The 26,048-nt window shown below is 42.5% G+C and overlaps 1 protein-coding gene across 1 annotated transcript in view; it reads right to left on the bottom strand.

The window, feature by feature from the left end:
* Fam184b (family with sequence similarity 184, member B) overlaps window positions 1–26,048 on the bottom strand; it is a 109,797-nt gene that overhangs the window by 11,800 nt on the left and 71,949 nt on the right. Inside the window, exons 7-9 of the mRNA NM_021416.3 lie at window positions 13,594–13,685; window positions 11,576–11,705; window positions 723–861 (exon numbers count right to left, since the gene is read on the bottom strand). Coding sequence (NP_067391.3) covers window positions 723–861; window positions 11,576–11,705; window positions 13,594–13,685 — 361 coding nt within the window. The remainder of the gene's footprint in view (window positions 1–722; window positions 862–11,575; window positions 11,706–13,593; window positions 13,686–26,048) is intronic.

A 26,048-nucleotide genomic window follows, 5' to 3' on the forward strand; every position in this document is an offset into this window, starting at 1 on the left:
GTATAGGATCTTGGCTGGGCCACGGTGGCAAGGGAGAGCAGTAGATTGTAATCCAGCAGGATTCAGCCTAAAACCAGAATCAGTCAGGAGTTTACTCACTAAAGTCATTATAGCCCTATGAGGTGAGCACTATCATTGCCTACATTGGACAAATGGTAGGTTGCTCAAGGCACACAGCTAGTGAGTGCTGGAGTTAAGTTTGAAACCTAGTTTAGTTTCAGAGATCTTAACTGCCACTGATAACTTCTGGAACACCAAGAGAGTAGGTTTGATGTTAAAATGGAACCAGAGATGTATTTCATGCTAGGGACAGTAGGCAGAAGAAAGTCAGGTGATGCCTGAGTCCCCTAATTTGCAGATATCACTGGAATGGAAAGCCCACAAAATTGAGGCTATTCAATGAAACCCTAGCCAAGGCTTGTATCTGTGTTCTATTGAGTGCTAACCACAGAATCCACGTTCACTGGACTCATGTTTGCAACACATGGTATAGTTCACATCCTATTTAATCTACATAATGACCCTATGAGGTAGAGATCATTAGAGATTCATTTGGATAGCAAAGGGAAATGCAGCCCAGATGCCCCCTCCCCCAGCTCTCACAGAGAGTGGGAAACGGAGCTGGGATTGTTGCTGTGGTCCATGGGCCCCCACTTGCCACTACTTTCCATGTGTAGAGCACACAGTGGCTGGACTCCCCCAGGTGGACAGTGGGTATTTACCAAGAAGCCCAGACTGCTGGACTTGCATCTGCTCACAGTCCTCCTGCAGCTCTTGTCTGGCATTGTCCTCTAGGGCTTGGAGCTCCAGCAGGTGCGCCTGGAGGCTGTCGGTGGAGTCCTTGTTCAAGCACTCTGCAGCCTGGGGGGCAGAAGCAGAAGGCACTGAGGCATGAAACTGCAGGACTCTTGTGTGGTGGGCTTGTCGGATTATGGTGTACTAATAGCCTGACTACAGTACACACTTTGTAATTTTTGTAAAAGTTATGCCTTTCATCATGGTCCCTCTCTCTTCAGGATTCTAGGTAGCACAGGCTAGCCTAGAATTCACTTTGTAGCTGAGGATGACCCTGAATCATTTATCTTCCTGTCTCCATCTTCTAAATGGATCCTAGGTACCCACCATCAAACATCCTGATTATGTAGTGCTGGCGACGGAACCCAGGGCTTTGAACATGTAAGATGAATACTCTACCAACTGGGCTACATCTCCAGCCCCATGTATTTTATTCTGTTTTCTCCTCTCCACTGCTCTACTTATCCCTACCCCTGCCCCTCCATACCCCACCCCCTCTTGCTGGTCCCTTTTCCCCACTTCCCTTTTCTGATCTCACGTCACCTGTACTTCATTTCTCTGCCTCATTTCCATTTGCTCCTCCTTAGTCGGCTTCTTTCCTTCTTCCTGCATTCATGCCCTGTCTTTTATATCTGTCAGGGAGCAGAGAGGATGGATGGGGCACTTTTATGCTCTGTGTTATAAAGACATTTATATTTCATTTTATGGTATCTACATAGACATGTTATTAACTACTTAGCACACACACACACGTTCGTTCAGACATGTGGCTCATCATCTGAGCAAACGGGCAAGGCTGAGTTCTGGAATGATTATTTCCTGCCTCTTCTCCTATGTGATCTGCTGACTGGAGAGGAGACATAAGATAGTTAGCCTGCGACCTTCCTGGATTACTGGCTTTCTGAATACAGTGAGAATTAAAGATTGAAATTCAGTTCTATCTGTGGTTACTGGCATCAACGTCTGGGCTCTCTGACCTGTCACTGAGATAACAAGGACTCGCACTTGTTGGCATTTGGTTCTAGGATGAGAAACTCTAGGATGGCAAGTATTTTCACTTGGGGGTTTCCCCCTCCTTGGCTCCTGGCACTCTCTGCAGATTTTGTCTAACAGATTGAATTGCTATACTTTTTGGTTTGGGTTCCTTGTTTTGGCCTCGGTTGTAGCCCATTCTGTTTTTATTCCTGATTTCCTGCCTCTGATTTCAAAGCATCTTTCTGTCCTGTTCCATCTGGTTTACTTCAGAGCGTTGACTGAGAATCAGTAGCGATGCCTCTATTTCTGGCAACGGTCCCTGGGGGCATGTTCTGGCAACACGCTCTGCCTGTGCTCATCCATCTGTGGTCAAGAGGTTGCTATTTTTCCCCAAGTTTGGAAGGGAGTAAATGGATTTTGCAGCCCAAGTTGCAATTGTGGGGTTAAACTGTGTAATTTATCTTCTGCCTTTGTCTTTCTCATTCAAGATAATTCACTGTCCAAGGCCACCAGAAGTTGTTACCTTGGACAGCTCTTGATGGAGTGTAACATTCTGGGACTGACCAAAATAAATAAATAAATAAAAATACTTAAAGGAAACCTTCTTACAAATCCATGTAGCAAGGATGTCCAGTTTAGGACTTAACACAAAAAGAACTTTACAATTTAACAATATGTGGACAGGTGATGTTAATTTGTTACATTATGTCCAAAATGTAATTAGAATTAAACTTTCTTTTAGTCATTGGTAAATAAAAGCCTGGTTTGGTGCCAGGCCTCTAATTTCAGAGCACCAGAAACAGAGGCAAGAAGATCTGAGTTCCAGGTCAGCCCGTTTTACAAATGAATTCCAGGGCATTCAGGGCTACACAAAGAAATCCTGTCTCAAAAAACAAAATTAAACAAATAAAATAATAATGATGAAATAAATTAACTTGATTAATAGGTTTGTTATTTTGTGTCCTAATTTTAAGAAAGGAAATTAAAAAGAAATCATTAGGAATGAGAGAAAGAAATTTAAGAGAAAATGTAGATATCTAGCTATATTTTTGATAAGAAAAGCTATAAAGATAATGTTCTTGAAAAAAGCCTTTTGGATGGGAAAATAAGGGTTTGTCCTAAGATAAAAGCTGAGCTTTTCCAAAATGGAAGAAGAAAGATGAACACAAAACAAGAATATTTAAGTACATCCTACAAGGTTCCGGTAAATCATATAAGGTTTGATTTATGTATGATGCTTGCAGGTTATTAAAATTCCTAAGGTCACCATTCAGTACATGGATATAAAACTAAAATCCAGTCCTCTGCTTTAAACAATGAGTGTTTGTTAAGACACAGGTCTGTTTTTGATGCATTTATAAAACCCAGCTTAAAAAACAAAGATATAAGGTTGCAGAGATGGCTCTGTGGTTAAGAATACCGGCTTCTCTGTCAGAGGACTCAGATTCAGGTCCCAGGTCTCATCTCATAACTGCTTGTAATCGCAGTTCCAGGGTTCCCCATGCCTGCTCCATGGCACAGGCACACACATATGCCATTCATACAGGCCTGTGTGGTTATTGTCATCTCTGGACACAGTGGATAAGAGGCATTGTGCAAGACCTGGCTTTTGCGGCTCCTAGAATCTTAGGTGATTTTAGTGCATCTAATAACGTAGGTAATTATTACATATAAATGAGTGTCTGAACTGTGCATCATGCAAAAGTTTATAATTAAAGGCATGCAAAGTAAACAATAAGGGCTCTTCTTATACAAAACATTATGGCCAATGCAATCCTTTTGATATTTCTACCTTTTTAAAGTCAATACCACTCAAACAAAACCAAACAAAATCCCAAGCCACCCAAACCTACAATTTGGGTGGTCCTGTTATTTTAAAGTCTGCTCTTCCTCTATGGCCCTGAAAAAAGTAAGTATTTTGTTATTACATATATGTTACACTTAATTTTTTAAAAATTGAGTTTATTTCAGAGACTAAGTCTTCTAATACCATTCCCTTAATTTGAAAGAAGTCTAAAGTTTTTATTTTTTTCAATGCTATAGACCTATTATTGTATTGAGCCAAACATTCTGAGTTTTGCTTCAAAAACAGGAGCTAAATTACTTTATTATTATTATTTATTTATTTATTTATTTTGGTTTTTTGAGACAGGGTTTCTCTGTGTAGCCCTGGCTGTCCTGGAACTCACTTTGTAGACCAGGCTGGCCTTGAACTCAGAAATCTACTTGCCTCTGCCTCTGCCTCTGCCTCCCAAGTGCTGGGATTAAAGGCGTGCACCACCGCCACCCGGCCCTAAATTACTGTTTACCTAATTGATTATTTAGGACTTTGGTGGTGTCCTTCTGTGCCATAATGCTCATTGCCACATGTTCCTTTCTATGTTAAGTGCCTTCTAAAACAGAAAGTGTAGGAGAGCACTCTACTGTGCCAGTGTTCACCGATGTAGAATTGATACTGAGATTAAACTTTTTATGGGTTGCCCTAATATTGCACACTCTGACCAATGTCTCCTATAATTTAATAGTATTATAAATTTGCCACATATAGATTACAACACTGTGGGGCAAGTGGAACCGTGTCACTAGGCATAAGAACTGATAAGGTCAGGCAAATTCAGGAACCTTGGCAATTCTCATAGTTGCAAAAGGGAGGCATTTAAATCTACTCCCAACCAGGTTCCTGTCCTGGAACATGTGACCATGACACCCCACTAAAGGACCATGACACCTGGTCAAGTAGCATAGAAACCCAGAGTTCTACATTCTAATGAGGTTTCTAGATGTACCCCAAGGTTTTGTCACTAAGCTTCCCTTCCTGGGCATCCCGTTCTACAAAAGGTGTTTAATCTCTGGCTCACCCTGAGTAAGTCCTATGCATCTTCATCCACTATGAATACACAGTTTGGACAAGCAAGCATTGTCTCCTTCATGAAGGACCACGGGGGAGGGGGGGCGCGGGCGGGCACCTAAGTCTCCCACAGAAGGCCCCTCGTCACTCCTGGCACTCACACAGAGCTACCCCACCCCAGGCTCATCTCAGTGCCTTTCCCAATTCCTTGCAGTGCGGAGTCTAGGTGCACAGAAGTTTGAGAACTCTGCCTCCATCCCAGCCCCCACCATTTCCCAGCCAGGGAAACACGGGCTGGAACCCCTATGTTAGGCTGTGTTTTTCTTCCCCTGAGCGGCATGTTGGCCTCCCATGAGTGTGGCACTCCAGCAACAAAAAAGGAAAGTAGCTTAGCACCTCTGTGTTTCACCTCACTGAGTAGTGATCAGACACCCCAGCAATGAGGCAGAAACACACAACCATACAGCACCGATCAATATGTCAAAATGTACCTAAAAGTGCATTACTAGCACTTAGATCTTGATGGTAACCAGGGCCTTGGACTTAAGACCCAGTCAACAGGAGAAAAATCATGACTGATACCATACCTGGGGCCAGTGAAGCCATGGATCTTGGAAGAGAACCTACTACTGCAACTTTATTGAACCAGCATAATTCCTATCTGCATTCTAAAACAAATCCTTAAACCCACAAGTTAAGGTAGCTCTCACCCCTCAACAAAGAAGCCTTTCTTGATAGCAGATGGACACTATTACAGAGAAACACAACCGATACAACTCACAGAAAATGGATGGTGGGGAGGCCACACCAATGCCTATATCTCTAACACAACTCCTATACCTAAGGTTCAGGAAATATCACAGAAGAGGAAGCAGGAAGATTCTAAGAGCCAGAGGACCAGGAAGTCTGCCATGAGACTATGTCTTCTAGAAATAGCTGCCCAAACAAGGTCTGAAAAATGACAATGTCAATAGACATGCTATTGCTAATCTCACAGGACCTTACCCCTAGACAAATAACTACAGGCAACTAATGACTGCTGAGAGAGGAAAATTAGCCTTTCTCAGAGACGAGCCTCTTAGATGGTTATCCAATACAAATAGTGCCCTGAAACCATATATGCACAAATAAAAATGGACACACACATACCAAAAAAGTAACAATAATAAAGAAAAAAAGAGCATCTATTTGAGAGATGGGTAGGGGGAGGGGTGGTGGTGGAAGGAATTGAAGCAGGACATGGGAGGGATTGGAGGGAGGAAAGGATAGAGAAAGTGATATAATTATATTTTATTTAAAATGTATTTTTAAAAATTCATAAGCAAGGATCTAATTTTAACATGGTTCCCCTTAGTTACTTGCTCTTGTTGCTGGCACAGCAGTGCCCTGCCATGAGAATCACATGGGTACTACACTGAGTGCTTACCTGCCTGAGGATTTCCCAACCCTGCGTTCTTTTGTGGTGTAGCATCCACCACAAAATGGGATGTAGTCCATCCCACCCCATTTCTCCATGCTGTACATTACATATAGGGTCTCTTGTCCCTATGCACCTAGGTAATGCTCTCTTGGCTGCTGCCCAAAGAATTACAGGAGCCCGTTCCAGTAGGAGCTCATTCTTTTAGAACTGATCTCCATGAGCATAAACTACGTGGATGAAATGTTGTCCTCTACACTCAGTGCCACGAGGCCCTCTACAGCTGTAGCTGTGTATCTCCAGACCAGGTGCTTCAGTGGCAAGACAAGAACCTTTAGGAACTGAGCTCTTAGCTCTTTCCTAGTCTAAGTTCTTCACATGGATTATCTTTGACCTATACCAGCTAGCTCATAACTTCCTATTACATTTCATACATTAAGGAACTGAGGAACATAGGAGCTAGGTTACCTTTCTGAGCTCCCACCATCTTGGAAGTGCCAAGTTTGCTTTTAGTCATGATTTGATCCCCATATCTTACAGCTTTTGTCCATGTTGGGGTTGAATCTTGGTCCTACCAGATGCAAGGCCCTTATGCTACCATTGAGCTATACTCCCAATCTGACTTCTCTGGTCTCATTTTGGAACCACTCCCATGCCAACTGGAGTCAGAAATGAAGACACCCTTATCTATTCCAGGGTCTCCAAAATCTTTCTCTCTTTTCACGGGGCCTCAAACCCTCCTTTTCTAATTCCCACTCACTGAAGCTTTTCATATTGCTGGCTATAGCCTGGGTTGGGAATTTCTTCTGTTTTCCTCTAAAAGACTAAGGTCTATAGCCCTGAGGGGAAAAAGTCCAGGTAAACACACAGGCTAGAGTTGGAGTAACTGACAGACTTAGGATCCCATGAGCTGGGTTGTTCTTATAGAATGGAGGCGGAGCTGGAAGAAGATATAGAAGAAAAACAGAAAGGAATTAAATCTGGTTGTTATTGCTGGTTTGTCCCTCCCTCCCTCCCTCCCTCCCTCCCTCCCTCCCTCCCTCCCTCCCTCCCTCCCTCCCTCCCCCTCTCTTTCTTTCTTTCTTTCTTTCTTTCTTTCTTTCTTTCTTTCTTCCCTTCTTTCTCTCTTTTCTTTCTTTCTTTTTTGGAGTGCCTAGCTGCCACGTACTCCGGTCAAGTCAGCTTGACAGGCTGTGAAGCCTAAAAGCCACTCACGAGGCAAAGAGTTTCAAGGAAGCTCTCCTCCTGGAGTCTTGGCGTTCTCATTCTCATACTCTATTCCCGAGTTAGTCTGGTGTATGGATCTACGAGCTCTCTTTTAATATTTTATTATAAATGCCTCTTAAGATTAATTCTGTTATAGTTAGTTTCCCCAGTGTTCCAAGATCCCAGAAGCTGCCGAGCTTAGAATCCTGTGAGAAGGCAGCAAGGAAGTTAACCTATTCAGTAACTAATTAAGCATTACAATAGACGGAGCCAGTGGCTCAACTGGTCTGCAGAAAGAGCCAGGGAATCTCACTGAGATAGAAATCTTTAGTACAGGCTACATTGCATAGCAAAAGCAAGTTGGTATACTCCTCCTGACAAATGGAGACTCTCCAGATAAGATAAGAATTTAACAAGGCCTAGGAAATTAGGGGTTTGTGATATTGCATTATTCTTGAGGCCTGCCAAGAGCAGAACCCCCTGGTGCTAGCCTTCACAAGGTTCAAAGGTATAGCACTAGAGTGTGAAATCCTTACCTGCCATTAAGCTGATCCTAGGCAGGACTGCTTTATCTTTATTGTAAACATTTACCTGGTTCCTGCAATTCCTTTTGAAGTCATTCCTTTGTTTTGTACCTGGTGACTTCAATGTACCTTGTCTGATGTGACTTCCAACCCCTTGTATTCTCTGTACTATAAAAAGTTTGATGCTCGACCTGACAAATACATTCAGATTCTACACAACCTCTCCTGTGTGCATCTGTCTGTCATCTCATCCACGGTTTGCCCACCTGTGACTAGAGACCCGTTCCACACAGACACAGGGACCCAGAGGGTCTGCGGCACCTAGCATCGTCTGTTGCACAATCCCATTGTCTTTTTAAATCTTATTTTGTATTTTTATCAAGGCAATCCACTTTGCTATAAAGAGCCACATGACACTAAGCAAAAGGAAAGTGAGCAGGCTTCTCTCTCTCTCTCTCTCTCTCTCTCTCTCTCTCTCTCTCTCCACACACACATGTTCTTGCACTGCCCACTGTTGCTGGTTTCTTCTGGCACTTACTGTTATATAAAAGAGTGCCTCCATCCTGCTCTGTCTTGGTTATTTTGGGGTTAGGGTGTATATTCTCTTCAAGTAGTCTCAGGCACTGAACTTACAGCTACACCCTTTCTGTCCTCATAGTCATCTTATTTTGAAAATAGATGTGTACTCTAACAGCCTTCTGTGCTGAAAGTAAACAGGCTGTTGTGGCCAAAGCACTCCCTTGAACAACTTCCTGGCTTTCATTTGAATAAGTAAATGCTCTGTTGAAAGCAGATTTGCTTAGCTCTCTTTAACTAACCCTTGTCACAAGTTCTAAAACTGAGAAGTAAAAAAAGTTCTAACACAATGTCCATATCTCTGTCCTTCTGTTTATCCTTGGATCCACATCTCTGCTGCCTTGTATTCTTCTAGGCTGAATGACTGTCCAGAGGCACAGTGGTTCCTAAAGCCTTCCCATCTGTAATCTCATGAGCCTTTGATCCCTTTCACTCTGGTCTGCTTCCTTTCTCTGAAACATCTTTCTTTCTCCTTCTCTCTTTCTAATATTTATTCTATGTATATGTTGTGTTCAGACATACCAGAAGAGGGCACCATATCTAATTGCAAATGGTTGTGAGCTACCATGTGGTTGCTGGGAATTGAACTCAGGACCTCTAGTAGAGCAGTCAGTGCTCTTAATCACTGAGCCATCTCTCCAGTCCCATCTGAAACATCTTTTTACAAGGCTTCCTAACAGGAAGGATGTAATGCTTGAGACTGGCCAGAAGGTAACAGGTACAAGGGAATGTAGTTTCTTGAACTGCATGTTGGATTAAATGTCATGACTTGGCCACCACACTGCAGCTTCCCCTACCCTCTGGAAGGATTTTTCAGCTGAGTAGTCCTTCTCAGCTTGTTCTCCTTTCTCTTAAGGCTGCCATGCTGAGCCTGAGTCTCTGGCACGCCTCACATACACCACCACCCAAGATATGAAAACAAGATGTTTGTTTTCTTTGAGACAGGTGCCCTTAGTTTCATAGTGATCCCCTCCTTCATCCTTTGGAGGAGTACTAGGTTATAAGCATGTGCCACCATGATGCCTGATATAAGTTGTTTTTATATTGTTAAGAGTACATAAGGTACCCAAATGGACTGGTCTGTGGCTGGCAAGCTACCGAACCTCTCTGAGCCTTTCTTCATGTGGAAAAGGGTACTAGAACATCCCTGTGGTTACTGTAATCCTTGGGAACGGTGGATGGAAGGTGTTGTGCAGGTGCCCAGCAAACTGTCCACCTCACAAAGTCACCATACCTTGAGCTTTTGGGCCTCGGTTTCCTTGAGCATGCACAAGGCTCAATGGTGGACAACCTCAAGTTGGACCTTGCTGCTCTAGTGTAGGTTTTCCTGGAGCCCCTGTTGCAGCTTCTCCCATCACTGTTTGACACCTGCTTGTGTGCCTGCAGGTCCTGCCTGTAGCCACTGGCACATTGCCACAGTGCCTGCTGTGGCTGGAAGACATGCCGAGACAGACATTCAGTCTTAAGCCAGGACCCTGCCTTCCCTAGGACTACTGTACTTAAAGGCAACATTTCTAGGGCTACCTCATCCTCGCTGAACCTCCTTCATCTTTGTAAGTGTTGAAGAGTTAGGGAGGGTGTAAGCCTTCAGATGTTCTGGCAGCACATGCTCCAGAGGACTCCTCAGGAAGAGCCCGAGTGCTGGGAAAGAGGGGATTGTGGGCTGAGACCTAGCAGGGGTTCCCAGGCCAGTCGCCCACACCTTAGATCTCACTCTTTTGTGAGACTTTCCTTCCTGAAGCTCTCCTAATGTGCTGTGTTTACTGTTCCTGTCTCTTCTGAAAGATAGAAGCACAGCTGTGTCTCTGTAGCTGCAGAGGACCAGTTCCAGGACCACTAACAACAGGACAGTGTCTGTATATCATGTACACACGCAGTCCTATATCTATGAAAGCCTTCCTAGATTGAGGATTGGGGGACCTTCCAGGTAATCAGGTGTCTCTACAATTGTTCAAATTTGAGAAGCTGTGTTTGGTGCTTCCTATATTCCCAGGTGATATTTAATTTGTTCTCAGATTTCTGATGGGGTTGAAGACTAATTATAGTCCCATAAGCAAACTTAAGTTGTTTAACATTAAATATATGATGTAGAATTAAAAACATAGTTTTCAGATATGTTACAGGCTAAAATCAAAACATAATTCAGTATAGAATTGTAAACTTATTAAGTCAGGAATGATTTTTTTGAGTACTTTCTCTAATTGACAAATATGATGGACTGGATGTCAATTGTATATCATACTCTATGATTTACATAATTGTTGTGGTTGTACTCAATTTATGTCTGAGAGAAGACTGGTTTTTGTTTTTGTTTTTGTTTTGTTTTATTAGAAAGGGTGAGATGTTGGAGATTGGCACTAATGCTTTGAATCTGTGTGTCCAGATGCTGAAGGTTCTTGTCCCCAATTGGTTTTTGATCTATCAATAAAGATACCAGTAGCCAATGGCTGAGCATGGGGCAGGACACTGAGTGTTGCACCATAGGACACAAGGAGGACTTGGGAACAAGAAGCAGAAGCAGTAGCAGCAGGAGATAAAGTCAGCCAGTCATGTGAGTTTTCAGGGAAGTGGCCAGTGGCCACTTACCCAATTGGATCTGGGGTAGCAGGGAAAGGTTTAGGAGTGTCAAGACATTTTAAGATTAACTGGTGTGTGTGTGTGTGAGTGTGTGTGTGTGTGTGTGTGTGTGTGTGTGTGTGTGTGTGTGTGTTTTCCATTCACAGATCTGAGATAGCTCCTGGGCGGGGAGCTCAAAGTGGTGTAGCCCAAACTACACATTACACCTTATAATATCAAATGCTATATAAATCGTTATTAAGCTTTTTTATTTAGGAAATTAGGGGAAAAGGGTATGTACACATTCAGTACAGATGCACTTTCCACTAATTATATTCAACCTGAAGGTGGCTGAATCTACAGATATGGAAACCAAGGACAGACTGCTTATTGTTTGTTCCACCCTTGCTACACGCATAAATATCCCCTATATATAAAACACAAGGACTTTTATCTGATTTGTTTATTGATGGATCCTCATGGTTCAGAGAAGGTACTCAGGAGTATGGGAAGTATTTAATGAATAAGCAAAATCAAGGAGTCTACTCAGCCCTGGACCTACAACACCCTCCCCAGGAGATGGAAACCAGTCCTTCATGTTTTCCGTGGGTATCTGTAGGAGGCACAGTTGCATTTTGTGAAGGGTGAGATATATTCTATCCAGAGTTGTCCATCTACCTGTGTTTGTAGTTTGGTCCTTTGGCTTTGCCAGTCCTCTGGTCGGTGTCCAATCTCCACTGCCTTCTCCTTCATCACAGACTCAAATGGAGGTTGTAGGTCACTTTTTCCCTTGACTGATTCTCCAGTCCTTCAAAGATATGAACAACATAGTGATTAAAGGCTGTAGATCTTTCAACTGCTCCTCCTTGCATGTAGGGAGCTCCTGGAGGAGATACTGGGGTAAGAGACGTTTTTCTCTATCAAAAAGCAACCTGCCTTAAGTTGTAAGTTTTACTGTACAAGGTTCTACTGATCTTAGTCAGTGCTTAAAAAATAAGAGGCTGTGAGCTTAGAGTTGTTCTGAAGGTCATAGGAAGCTCCAAAACCTAGCTCTATATAACTAAGTTTCATAAGTTTCTCTATATATAGAAAAAAAAGAAAGAAAAGACAACATTTTGCACAGCTCTCCACACTTATTAAACCATGCTCATAATTTTTACTGGTTAATCTAGGTGTAAACTGGGAGATTATACATAGGCTTTTCCCTATTGAAAAGATGGTCAAAAGCTTAAACAGTTTCTCATCTTAGATAAAATGCTGACAAATGTCTTTTCAGGACATCCTTCCTCACTCCGACTTTGGAACTTGCTGAGAAATTAAAATGCTTAGATTGGGATGCTATGTGTTTGCTTTAACAATGTGCAGTGATGTCACATAAAGGCCTTAAATTTCTCATGATAGGAACATTGGGCCAGGGGACCAGGGAGGGCTCTGCTTTAGAGAGAAAAGGTCCCAACACACAGGTATAAGATATGTATATACAGAAATGGAGAGGTTTCTCAGTGGTTAGGGGGATGTGCTCTTCTTACAGAGGACCTGGGTTCAGTTTCCAACACCCACATGGTAGCTTACAACCATCTGTAATGCCAGATGCAGGAGATCTGACATTCTATGCTGGCCTCTTCAGGTGCACATACATGCATGCAGGCAAATATTCATACATATAAAATAAAAACTTTAAATCTTTAGAAAATATACCTGTATGAAAATTAAAATAATTAAATACATCATAATGTCATGTTACCATGACAACAACATACCCTAGTTAGGGACTACTTCTTCAGCCTGGGTCTCAGCATGGAAAAGTATGAAGAAGAAACTCTAGCATGGCAGAGGAGTAACATCTCACCCTCAGCTAGGAGCCAACCATATGTACACCCAAAAAAGCATGGGTGAGCCAAGCTCAAAGGTAGCTCCCCATGAGGTAAACATCTCATATTTTGAGAAACAGCAGCTAATACAGACAGAATAGATGAGGACTTCTTCTGGTAAGAGTACACTTCTCTTCTTAATAACAAGAAAAGGTGGTAACTGCTTGTGATGGCTATTCCTGGTTGTCAACCTGACTACATCTGGAATGAACTACAATCCAGAAATGGAGGGCACACCTGTGATCCAGATCTTGAGGCTGGAAGACAGGTTTCTGACCTGGATCTTAACATGGAGATCTTGGTGGGATTGAGCAACTACCAGATTCTTCAACTTCCCATCCACAGCCTGCCCATTGTTGGGTTAGTTGGATTACCGACTGTAAATCATCACAATAAGTTCCCTTAATATGTAGAGACATTCCATAAGTTCTGTGACTCTAGAGAACCCTGACTAATACACCCCTCTAGGTTTGAATCTTGGGCAGAATTATTAATCTCTTTGAGCTTCAAGTTCTTTATAAAATGTTGTTTATGCTATTGTAAAAGTTAAATAAGGTAGTTTATGTAAAGTCATAGTTGTGCAGAAGACCATGCAAGAGAAGAGAAGAGAAGAGAAGAGAAGAGAAGAGAAGAGAAGAGAAGAGAAGAGAAGACAAGACAAGACAAGACAAGACAAGACAAGACAAGACAAGACAAGACAAGACTGTTCTCTCTCTGAGCATCAAGACCAGACATAAGCACTTGAGGACACAGTGAATGAACAGACATATCCTTCCCATCTGAATGTCCACTCAGAGAATGTTCATGCTGCCAACCTGCCTGTACCTTTCTTCTTCATCGCTGCTGCTTTCTTCTTCATCTGTCAGCTTCTCTAGGCCCTCATCTCGGGCAGGTTTCTTTGGCCTTGAGCATGGGTCCTAGAGCAAAAACAATGATAAGATGAGACTACCTGAAGTTCCCAGAACACAGAGGTGAAAGAGCCTACAGAGATCAACTGGGCTCCCCGCTGACAGGTGCAGGAGGGTAAGGCTTGGAATGGTGAAGTGCCTAGAACACAGCCAGTTATGTGACTTGAGTGGGCTCTGACCCTTGTCAGATTCGCAGTCTGCAAGATAATTCGCATGGCTATAAAACAAACCCAAGAAAGAGAAGGTGCCTTGCCTAGTCCTCACCTCAGTGAGTCGTGTTATGAGACATGCAATGGAGCCTTCCCACATCAGGTCTGAACTTTTCACCACATTACAAGATAGACCTGAGTGTGTCGCATAGATAGTCTTTATTGGGCCTGACCCAGGGAGTCATGAGGAAATTCAAAGGGCAGTCCTGGAACTCAGTCAGCGGTCAGTGAAGTTAACTGTAGTCATCATATTTGCTATACGCATGCCCTGGGCTGTAGCATGCTCCCTTCTCATTTTGCAGGATTAGAAAACATGGAACTCTGCAAATGATTGGAAGTCCTGACAGATGGGGAATGGGAAGACTGGAAACTATTCCTCACAGTGAGGCCACAGAGTGTTTAACCAATTGAATTTGTTTGTGTTATCTTTCTCTCCTTTCCACAGAAACATAAGAGGGCAAAACCTTTTTTCACTTCTCTGTTGATTATGAAAGTCATTGTCCTTGAAGAACATAAGAGGCAGGACAGATTTATTCTCAAGTTTCATCAACTGGTGGGAAATTGCAACCTGATTATTTTTCCCCAAAAGATAGTTGCATGGCCTTGAGTCGAGGCATGCTTTTTTGAACCTATTTGTTGTTGTTGTTGTTGTTAGTATGTAGACAAGTATGTTGGCTTGCACCTGTGATTTTCCAACTGTTATTGGAATCCTCAGAGGTATAAAGTGCCTAGGATAGGAAGAGATAGAGTGAGCTAAGGTGCGATCCTTGGGCTCCCATGCCCAGCTTGATCTGGAACAAAACAGTCTTCTGCATTTTCATGTACCGTAATGTCTATTAAAGTCCACCATGTAAGTGTGGATCACTTGCACATGGAAAACACACTATCAGTTCTCCGGGCTAAGCTAACAGGATTTCAGTAGAATGTGAGCTATCCAACCCCTCTTTCTTTCATGCAAGACTCTGCATTTGCCCAGCCACTCAAAACACGTATGCCCCACTAGTTAGTGCAGGCCAGCAAACTGTAATCCTTCCTGGATTTTCTCTGTTCCACCTTGCACCAGCAGCCCTGGCCCAATCTCCTCTGTTAAAACCCCCTTTCTGCCCCAGACCTTAGTCTTTGGGCTTCCCTACTTTCCTAAACTAGTCTCGTCTAGTCTCATTGCATTAACCCTCATATGGATCTTGATGCCATGGAAAGACAAACAGTATGTCAGTCCACTTATTTGGGAAACAAAAGGTGGTCAAGTCAATCAAGTTAGACAGTGGAATAATGATTCCCAGGGGCCGTGGTGCTGAGATGGAAGTAGAGAGTTTCATTCAGGTAAGATGGCCGTCACCTAGAGATCTGCTGTACAAGACAGTGCCTTTACTCAACAATGATGCACAGTACATGACAAGTGTTCTTCCTACAATACCAGAAAGATCAACCTGAGAGATAAATGGCACTTAATTTCTTCATTGAACATGGAAATAAACTCAGAAGTTCTTTTTGCTTATACTCATTGATGTGTGATGTTCAGCTTTGTGACACAGGAGACAGATTTCTATTGATATTTGGGTGTGGTTTGCCCCTGAGGGTTCCTATAAGCATCCCTATAATACTGGAGGCTGTCCACGGTTAGAGGTCATAGGAACTCATGGGTATGGCCTAGCAAACAGTTCTAGGTCACTGAGATACAAGACTACTCTAAGAAGGGAATACTGGTTCATTGAGTGAGTTTTGGAAAGGGCAAGTAGTAACAAGGGCCTCAAACTGATTCTCTCTGGATTCCTGTTTTGTAGGTGAGTTCTTATATTTGCACATGCCTGGGCCCTCTTTCATAGACGTTCACTGCAGCTGAGCCACACTCCAAAAGGGGTTAAATAAAACTCTTTACAAAGCCATAAAGATGCCTAAGGTATTTCATACGACACAAAACAGACTAACACAGCATCTTCTTCAAAGGAAGAAAAGACCATTCCTTCAACACCAGTGATTTAAAAAAAAAAGACCCATGGGTTCCTCTAAAACAAATGTGTGTTTTAGGAATTTCCTAACCTTTTACTTATTGGGACTAAATAATGACCTTGTCTGTTCCCATCATTCAGCTATCATGTCAGGTCCAAGTTTATTTAAAGGTGCTGACCATTAGCACCTTTTTGTAGGTGCTGAAAGAATAACCAGCATTTTCATTCCCACAAGCATGGGGAAGAGACACATAGCTTGACAATCTTAAGAGACCTTAAAAAATCCCCCCCCCCCCCCGTGATGGTTCATATATTTTTGGACCAGGGAGTGGCACCATTTGGAGGTATGGCCTTGTTGGAATACTGCCTGGATACTGCCATGCTCCCACCTTGATGATAATGGACTGAACCTCTGGACTTGTAAGCCAGCCCCAATTAAATGTTGTTTTTTATAAGACTTGCCTTGGTCATGGTGTCTGTTCACAGCAGTAAAACCCAAACTAAGACAGAAGTTGGTACCAGGGACTGGGGTATTGCTGTGATAGGCCTGACCATGCTATTTGAAAGAATGTGGGTTTTGGGACTTTGGATCTGGAACACAGTGGAATGCTTTAAATGGGGCTTAATGGGTCATCCTAGTAGGAATATGGAAGATTTTGTTGCTGGGAGTAATTTGAACTGTGTTGACCTGGCCCAAGAGATTTCAAAGGAGAAGAATTTCAGAAAGTGGCATAAAGTGGTATTTTGGTGAAAAAATGTGGCTACTTTTTGCCCTTGTCTGAAAAGTCTGCCTGAGGCTAAGGTGAAGAGACACAGATTAATTGCATTGACAAAGGGAGTTTCAAAAAAAAAAAAAAAAAACCAGCAGAGACTTTGTTCTCTGGTTTAGTCTTATGAAGAGAAGTTTGAACAAGCATAGCAAGCTTAGAAAGGAAAAATATAAAATATATGGTTCGAGTATTAAAGGAGAACCAGGAAGTGAAATGGAGCAAAATCTTGTGTTCTAGGAGATAACAGATTAGGGAGTGGGACCTTGGGGCAAGATCCTACCCAGCTTAATTAGATCCAGGCATGGTGGTACACACCTTTAATCCCATGAGACAAGCATGCTGATCTCTGTGTTCAAGGTCAACCTACAAGATCCAGAACAGCCAATCTTAGGTAGTGAAGGAGTTGAGTTTGGAATTTGCCCAGCTGGTTTCCTGACTCTATAGGTACCAGGCACACATGTTGTACACACACATGCATGAAGATAAAATAATTTTTACTTAAAAAGGTGCCAGGCTAACACCTGACTGTTACACAAATGGACTTGACTGTGGGGAACAATAAGGGATGGCTGAATGAGCCCTTTAAGCCTAGTGACAGTGTTAGAACAGTGCAGGTCTCTGAACTCCAGGCGAGAACGGCTGTTTCCGCTGTCCACTTTTCTGAACTCCAACTGGAATAGACTCTCACTATTCTGTAGTAGTTACTGACCTCGCATTCTAGCAAGCCCCCAGCAGGAACGGTACTCCTGGCTTATGGGCCTGAGGCTATCACATGCTACTTGCCCCTGGACCACTTTCTCCTGCTCTCCATTGAGTTCTTAGGTTCAGCTCAGTGCTCTCTCCACTGCAACAAGGGCCTGAGTACAATCAGTGCACACAGAAAAATAAACAACTCCAACTCTGCTTCTCCTCCAAAATGTCCACCAGAGAGCTACTTCCCAAGCAATGGTGGCTATTTTAAAACCTTCCCGTTATTTAACCTCATCTAGCTTTTTTTTTTTTTTTCCTGTTTTAAAGAAAAACTCACCACCAGGAAATCTCCTGGACAGAAACATTCAAAGTCATTTTAAAGTTCAGCTGACAATCTTCCAAAGGTACCATTTTATTCATCTTAAAATAGAACACCTAATGTAATTGTGTTTGCTGAAATGATTGCTGGGGATTGTAATAGATACTATAAAGTCACCTTACATTTATTGAATGCCTAATGGTTTCAAGAAATGCTGTCATATGGTTTCTGCTGTCTATTACCACAAGTCCCTGGGGTATGGTAGATAGGGGTTATTGCTGCCATTTCACTATAAGAAGTAGCACAAGGCCTCATTTTTTTTTATGCATAAAATGAAGAGAGTACTTGCATGTGCCTGGAGGTTGTTGTAGGCCTGTAGACACCAAGTCAAGTCTTTGTCTATGTTTACCACCATGATATATGTTGGAACTGATCTTGAGGAAGTATTCAGATTTGCCTGTGCTCCTGAGCAGGCCAGGGGTATAGCTGGCAGAACTGTTATCTCAGTCCCAGATGGGATTTACCGCCCTTCCCCATGCTGTCTTCTGAGGTTCCAGAGCATCTCCACTGATGCCAGGACTCTCTCCAACAGATGAAATCAGCGTGCCTTGCTCCCCGTGTGATGGGACTGGACCCCTGGAGTAACACCAGATGGACAGTGCTGGCCCCTCACAGCCTGAGGATACTTGAGACATTGCAGTTGTCTTCCTCTTGGATAGCTTATGGCTTGGACTCATGTAATCCTTCAGGTATGGGTCCAGCAAGGCATATAGGGCTTCCAGTGAGCAAAGGATGCTCCTTAGGCCTATGTTACCCCCCCTTTACCCATTTCCCCAGCCCTTGGGGATCTCATCTTGTGCTTTTTCCTAGGATAATTCTTTCTGGTGACGTCATGCCCAAACCCCAGTGCCAGCTCATGTCAGCACATGTTACTTTTCTGAATACCTTCCTAAATCCTCCCAGAGAGCGTGTGCTTTCTTGCTCTCTCCTCCCTCTCTCTTCTCCCCTCTCTTTACTCACATAAGGGCTATGCAGGAACCTTTCTGCCACTGTTATAGGGCTAATAACACTATGCTATTCCTTAAATAAAGATCTATTTTTACCCCCTTTGAATTTGAGCCTTCCCAGGAGAAACCTGGGCCTTATTCAGCTAGGCAGCCAGTGTATCGTGAAAATACCCACACACTCTTGGGAATGGAATGACTTCAGGAACAGTGACCACAGCATTTCTCTTTTCTTTCTGCTGAGAACAAAGGCATGGGCTGCTATAACAGTCTCTTCCCTTCTTTGTCCCTAGTTTAATATCCATGTACCAAGAGGCTTCCAAAAATTACAAAAATTACAAAAAACTAGACTGGTTTTGTGGAAATCAATGAACAACGCCATGGACCCAAAAGAACTACAATATTGGACATAAGAAACAAGGAAAAAGGTTTATCTGGACATTTACTAACCTTGGTGGGGACACGCCCCAGAGCCACACCCAGGTCTGGCAATCATCTGCATGCTTGGGGGGTGAAAATTCTTCTCTCAATTAACATTGTTATTTTTATCACTCTTGACTCACAAAGATGCTTTGGCCAGACAACCAACAGCCTAAATTTAAACCCCTCACTCTTAAATGTTATAGATCTCAATCTAGCTAGAATATTACTGGGGAGGCTGGCATTTAACACCGTGCTTTGATGTCCTTGTGTCACCAGCAGAACAGCCCCTCTAAGGCTCTTTAGTAAGACTCATTCCCTGTATCATTCATGTTGCTATAGGTTTGGCTGTAATACAGCATGCTGATGAAATCTAGACCTTGGCAAAGATTCTCGTTGGGCTCTCATGAAAGTATATGAACTAAATTCTAAAACTCTGATTGGCAATGTTCAGAAAGTTTTGGAAATTGTCATATTGACATAATGTGTTAAAATAGCCACTTGCACATGCTGCTGATGGTAGTATACACTGGACTAATATCCGTGGGAAAATGCATGGTGATATCTACCAAAGTTAAATAGCCATACACCACAGGAGTGAGCAAATCCTACTGCATGAAGAGTTATTACACATGCTCAGTGCTGTTTCCAATACTGGACGCATACTACTTCATTTGGCTTTCACAAACCCCTCTGAGGTAGATGGTAGCATCAACTTTATTTTATACATGAAAAAAATAAAGCAAACATATGCTAAATATCTGCCCAAGATTATCCAGCCAGTAAGAACTCAGGCGGCTGTTATGTCAGTGAGCTTGTCTACGCACTGCATATACTATATGCCTTTACAGTGCTAGTCGCTGAAGAGTTTTTTTTTTAATAATATAGGTCCATCATAAGAAAAAGAATAAATATATTGTGGTTTCTTTTATAAAGGAAAACTAAATAAGTTGCTTTTAAAAAATGAATCTGTAACATGTCATATATTGACGTGCTATAAACTCCAGGTATATAAAGTAAAAAACAAATAAACAAAACAACAACAAAACAGCAGACCAACAAAAATATGCTATGGTTGGTGAAAAATATATTCACAATTAAGTGTGCACACACACTTTACATCTCTAGAAAGATATACAAAGAGAGATAAAACAAGTATTTATTCTGGGCTAAGAACATGGGTTCAAGGAAAATTTTCAATCATATAAAGAATTCTATACCATACTCACAGATTGCATTTTGAAAAAAAAGAAGACATTATTTGAAAGAAAATATAATACCTTCAAGGTGCAAAATATTTGCCTAATAGGAACCATAATGATGAGATGCTTAATTCTATTACCAGGGTCTATATCACTTTAAAGGTATTTGTTTTGCACACTTCTCTGCTAGACCCTCCGGTTCAGAAGCCAGCACTTCCTAGATATTTCATGGTGAATAAATGAATGACATACATAATGAACTAAATCAAATAAAACTGACAATTGTGGAGGTCTGTCCTGCAACTCCTTGTCAAGAGAGGACTACACCTCCACATAGAAGCTGAGCTTGGTCCTGGACAATGTTCTAGATGAATGAGGTCAGATGGGAGCTGGGTTTTATGGTGAGCTAACTCAATCTCTTTCCACGTACTTGTATTTTTAACTTCTCTAGGATTGTCTATAGAATGTGTAGCAGTAGTTCTCACCTGGGGCGAATGTGTTCCTAGGAGACACTGGTGGTGTCTGGAGAGTTTGTTTAGGAGGTTGTACTACTCCTACTTAGTGTGGAGAACTAGAACCATCTGACAGTACATAGTCCATTCCCACATCAAAATATTCTCTACCACAAAAAAGCCAATTAGTGAAGTAGAGGCATCTTGAACTACAATGATAGTACTGGGTTATGTACAGGTGACTGAGACAGTTAGATTCATGTTCCTCATCCTGGTTATAGGCTGACACTCCTGTGTGTGCATTTTTTTCTCAGAAATACAGCCTGCTATACTGTCTTCCTAAAGTGTATTGGTGTTTCATCTTTAGATTATCTGCCTTATTTAATCTTATCAATGAAGAACTCAGACAATTCTGTTCTACCTTCCTGCAGTAATAACCCAGAGGAACTGAGAAATACTGGAACATTCTAGAGGCAACTTTTCTTAGCAACTCTGGATAGAACCTGTGAAAAGATCAGCTATCTGGGGATTTTTCTTTTTCTCTCTTGAATGCAGGGTAATAAGGCTAGTTGCTAAGGAACTATGGAAGAATAAGAACATCTCCAGGTTTCTCAGGCAGAGTGGATGAGAATAGCCTGAGAGCAGGAAGTACCCATCTGGGGGAAGATGTAGTCTCTGGTCCTTTAGGCTTCTTTTCTAGCATGACGTGAGGACAAAAGGGCTTCTGACAGGTTCTCTGCCAGTCCAGTACCTGAGGCAACAGAAGATGTCCTGCTCACTTAAATCCCAAGAGAGTCTCCGCAAGGTTTGAGGGTCTGTTATACACTAAGAACATGACAGGGTCAACTCCAGTGGTTGCATCCTGGCTCTGCTGCTAGGGATACGGGAATCACTTAGCTACTCTCGCCTCTGTTTTCCTCCTCTATAAAATGGATTGATTAATACTCCAATGAAGTCAAAGATGGAAACAGGGATTTATGATTGACCAGTTCCAGTCCAAGTGTTATTCAACCCCTGTTTGCTAAATTCTTGGCTTATGTTTTCCCTGGTAAATATATGTTTAACTAAGGCTCACTCTGTTACAGTAGCACTGGAGAGCCATTAGGGGGAAAGCTGTTACCTACTTGCTAACAGAATGAAAGCTGTCTCTGGGTAGATTAACTTCTTTAAGAATTAGTCCAGTTGGATAGGCCAATCACCTGGCCAAGGAAAGTCACTCTGCTGATCTAGTATAGAGAGATCTATTTAGATAAGTTGAGAAGAAAATGCAGAATACTGTCTAATGGCTCATCTTTTTCTAGAACCAAGAGAGCTGCTAATTGGTAAAGGCTTTTGAAGCATCCTGCTCAGAATGTGTCTAGCTGACCCAGGGGAACTGAGTCCCAGATTAATGACCACATCCACAAAGCTGTGTTTTATCACTTGGGTTCTCTTCTCTTCAGGTTCTCTGTTTCAGGTTTTAAAGCTGGAAGAATTTATTCAACAACATAAGGTACCTCAACGAGAAATTGAGGCTCGGCCCCAGAATTTAAGTTGCCAGCTCTGTGGTACGGTAGAGAACCAGATAACTTTTACATTTTTGTGCATTAATTAGGGATATTTCTCTTTTCCTTCCCAGCCCTTCTACACCCCCAGTGACATGTGCTGACGTTAACAGTCTTTTTTTATGTGCCCCTCAGCAGTGCCAAATGCTTAGGGAGAAGAAAATCAGCACAAAATCCATTTGCAAAAACCATGAAGGAAATGGAGTTCGGAGGAATTATCCTTGTGGCTTCAAAAAGAAAAAAAGCTTGTCAGATTAATCTCCTTCTGAGTAGGCTGCCTAGCAGAGGGAATAAATGTGGGGGAGGGAGCCTCGAATCTGTCCAGCACCAACCACAACAATAACAGCCCCCAGCCCTTCCTGCACACCCCTGCTCCTACTTCCTGTCACAGCGGTCTTGCTTATGTCCCTGGCAGGTACACCTAAGGGTAGAGACTGGGCCCCGTGTGTTACATTTGCAGGAAGCTGTATCATCTGCCTAGGACAGCAGTGATGAGTTTCCACTGGTTCTTGGCTTAAACAATAGAAATGTATTCTCTTCTAGCTCTGCAGACCAGACGTCTGAAGGGAAAGTGCTGGCTGGACTGGTTCCCTTCCCAAGCTCTAAGGGCGAACCTGCCCCCAGCCTATCCATCATTCAGGCTGCTGGCAATCCTAGCTTTTCTATGGTTTACCAGACACATTATTCTACGATCTGCCGGTGGCCAGCTGGCTTCCTTCCCAAAGAATTTGTCTTCACATAGCCTTCTTCTAAGGCAGTGGTCCTCAACCTTCCTAAGGCTGAGACCCATCATACAGTTATTTTCATTGCTATTTCATAAATTCAAAAGTTCTGCTACAGCCAGGCAGTGGTGGTGCACGCCTTTAATCCCAGCACTTGGGAGGCAGAGGCAGGCAGATTTCTGAGTTTGAGGCCAGCCTGGTCTACAAAGTGAGTTCCAGGACAGCCAGGACTATACAGAGAAACCCTGTCTTGAAAAAAAAAAGTTCTGCTACTTTTATGAATCACAATGTAAATATTTTGGGAGACAGAGGTTTGACAAAGAGGTGGCAACTTCAGGTTGAGAACTGTTGCTCTAAGGACAATAGTCATTGAACCTAGGACTCATTCTAATCCAATGCGACCTCAATGGATTGCTTCTATCCAGTCTATATTCCCAAATAAGGCCACTTTCTCAGGGATTGGGATTTAAGATTACAACATGCCTTCCCCAGACACAATGTTAACCCACAGAACGGGCACAACGTGGCACTCTGTTAACATCTGCATGTAATTCACAGGTAGAAATAAGTCAGTAAGTTACACTTAGTTGGCTACTGATTGCTACCACAATTAAAGCTTTATAATTTGATAGTGTCTTCTGAAAACTCTTCTCTCAGTTCACCTGTCAGTTCTCCTATACTGTCGTTTTACCCGATACGTTTTTCTGACAGGCAAATGAAGGGACCTGATACTTATGTGCCTCAGGCCTGTGATAACTTTTGTCTCTTCTGCCTTCTGTGACTCTCCCAGGCACGCTGGGCTTTCCCTTGGAGTTGGTGAATGAGGTCCTGACTAGAGTAGCTCTTGATCCCTATTTTGGCAGTAGGAATCATAGAAAGGCAAACCTTTAGTGTTACATGTTTAATTGCTGCTCGGGTTTTTAGCACACTTGAGACTCCAGGTGGGAGAATACCATACAATAGAACCTGAGTCCTAAGCACTGCGATCCCCAGTCTCCCTTTATTCATTTCTGTAGACTTTGGTGTCCAGCACGTTATCACCCAGTCCTCTAGGCACCAGTCCTGTCACCAATTCTCAGGGGGAGGCCTTGCTAAGATGGTGACTGGAATATTTTGGGAGCCCTACCTAGGGTACCACATGTTAACTGGAAGATTGGGGGCCCTTCTAGGGATTCTTAATCTCATTAATGAAAGAGTTTAAGAGCAGGCAGAGGAAAGCTCGAGGACACTTTCATTAGAGTTTAAAAGAGGAAATCCAGGGCAGCCAACCTAAATCTAAGCAGCTACCCATAAGCAGGAGGTGGAAAGGGGAAAGAATCAAAGCCACACCATTCACAAGCAGTCACATAACAGAAAGAGGACACAATAAGAAAAATAATGAGAAAACCCCACATGTCTGGGAACATCTTGGAAGGCCTGTTTCATTTTGTTCTCTTTTTCTAATAAAGAAAGAAAAGAAGAGACAAAAGTTATCAACCGCCTAAGGCACATAAGTATTAGATTCCTTAATTTCTTTTCAAAAAAAATTAGTGGGTAAAATAAGAACATTAAAGAAGTGCAGAGCTGTCTAGAAGGCTCAATTAAATTATAAAGCTTCAATTGTGGTGGTAATCACCAGCCAACTAATTGTCACTTGTCAATTAAGCAGATTGTTTTTCCCTGCAGACTCTCAGGAAAAGGAGGCCAGTACACATAAGGGAAGCTCAGACACTGCCAGCAAACCTGCATAGCTCTCATATTTGTCATACACCACAGTGGACACAAGAAGGGAAGGGACAGAGTAAGGGACAGACTATGTGATAATGAAAATGGTTGCTGTCTATAAGCCTCTTATTTTGAGGAAGATACAGGTTTATAACCATAGCAATACTCAGTGGAGACATGGAAACAACAATATGCCACTGTTAATAGTGTATTTATGCCAGTAACATATGAAAGCATTTATGGGTGACTTAAATGAGAATGGTCACTATAGGCTCATGTATTTGAATACTTGGTCCCAAGTTGGTAGAACTGTTTGGGAAGGATTAGGAGGTGTGGCCTCGTTGGAGGAGATGTGCCATTAGGGTGGGCTTTGAGATCTTATTTTTATTTTTTTATAGATTTACTTATTTTATGCATATAATTATATACATATGTAGCTGTCATCAGACACATCAGAAGAGGGCATTAGATCCCATTTCAGATGGTTGTGAGCCACCATGTGGTTGCTGGGAATTAAACTCGGGATCTCTGGAAGAACAGACAGTGCTCTTAACTGTTGAGCCGTCTCTCCAGCCCCAAGGGCTTTGAGGCTTTAAAAGCCCACACCTTTCCTAATTAGTTCTCTGTGTCTTGTGCTTGTGGATCAACATGTAAGGTCTCAGTTCCTTCTCTTGCCATTCTTGCCTGTCTCGTGCCATGATCCCCAGAATGTCCATCACTAATTCTAACCCTCCATAACTGTAAGCCCTAGATAATCACTTTCTTTTATATGTTGCATTAGTCGTGTTGTCTTATTACAGCAAGATAAAAGTAACTAAAACAGTATTTTTGTTATATTAAATCTTTTCCTCCTCATGACACCCACAGTGATGCAGGTATTACTTTACAGAATTTGAGGCAATAAGTTCTGGTCTGGGGAGCTTGGCAAATTTAAAGCTATGAAAGGTTGGGTAGGAGTCTGCTAGGAGCAAGGATAGGAAAGGGAATTCTAAGAAACAGTATTAGAAAGTACAACAGGAGAAGGTTAGGTAGGGCTAGAGTAACAATAAGAACCCAGTAAGGACTCTCTGGCCCAGGTAAAGGCCTAGCATTCCAGTTGTGTTGGGTCAATTGCCTGGCCAAGGGGCCACCTCTAGGAAGGCAGACTTACATTAAGCCATACTAAAGAGATAAGTAGAATAATTTTTCCTTTAATGAAACATTCTTCTTTTCTTTCCCAGAATTCCTGCTCAGCCTCTCCCATGACACAGTCTTTACAAGAAGCCACAGTCTTTGGCTAGGTCACTCCACCCATCTGAGGCCCGAATCCAAAAGGCACAACTGTTCTCCTTTTCTGTCTTTCTTTCAGATGCAGGTCGGAATGGTGTGCTTGTTCTGATACTTTGAG

The sequence above is a fragment of the Mus musculus genome, chromosome 5 (genome assembly GCF_000001635.26).
Source record: "Mus musculus strain C57BL/6J chromosome 5, GRCm38.p6 C57BL/6J".
NCBI classification, from domain to species: Eukaryota; Metazoa; Chordata; class Mammalia; order Rodentia; family Muridae; genus Mus; species Mus musculus.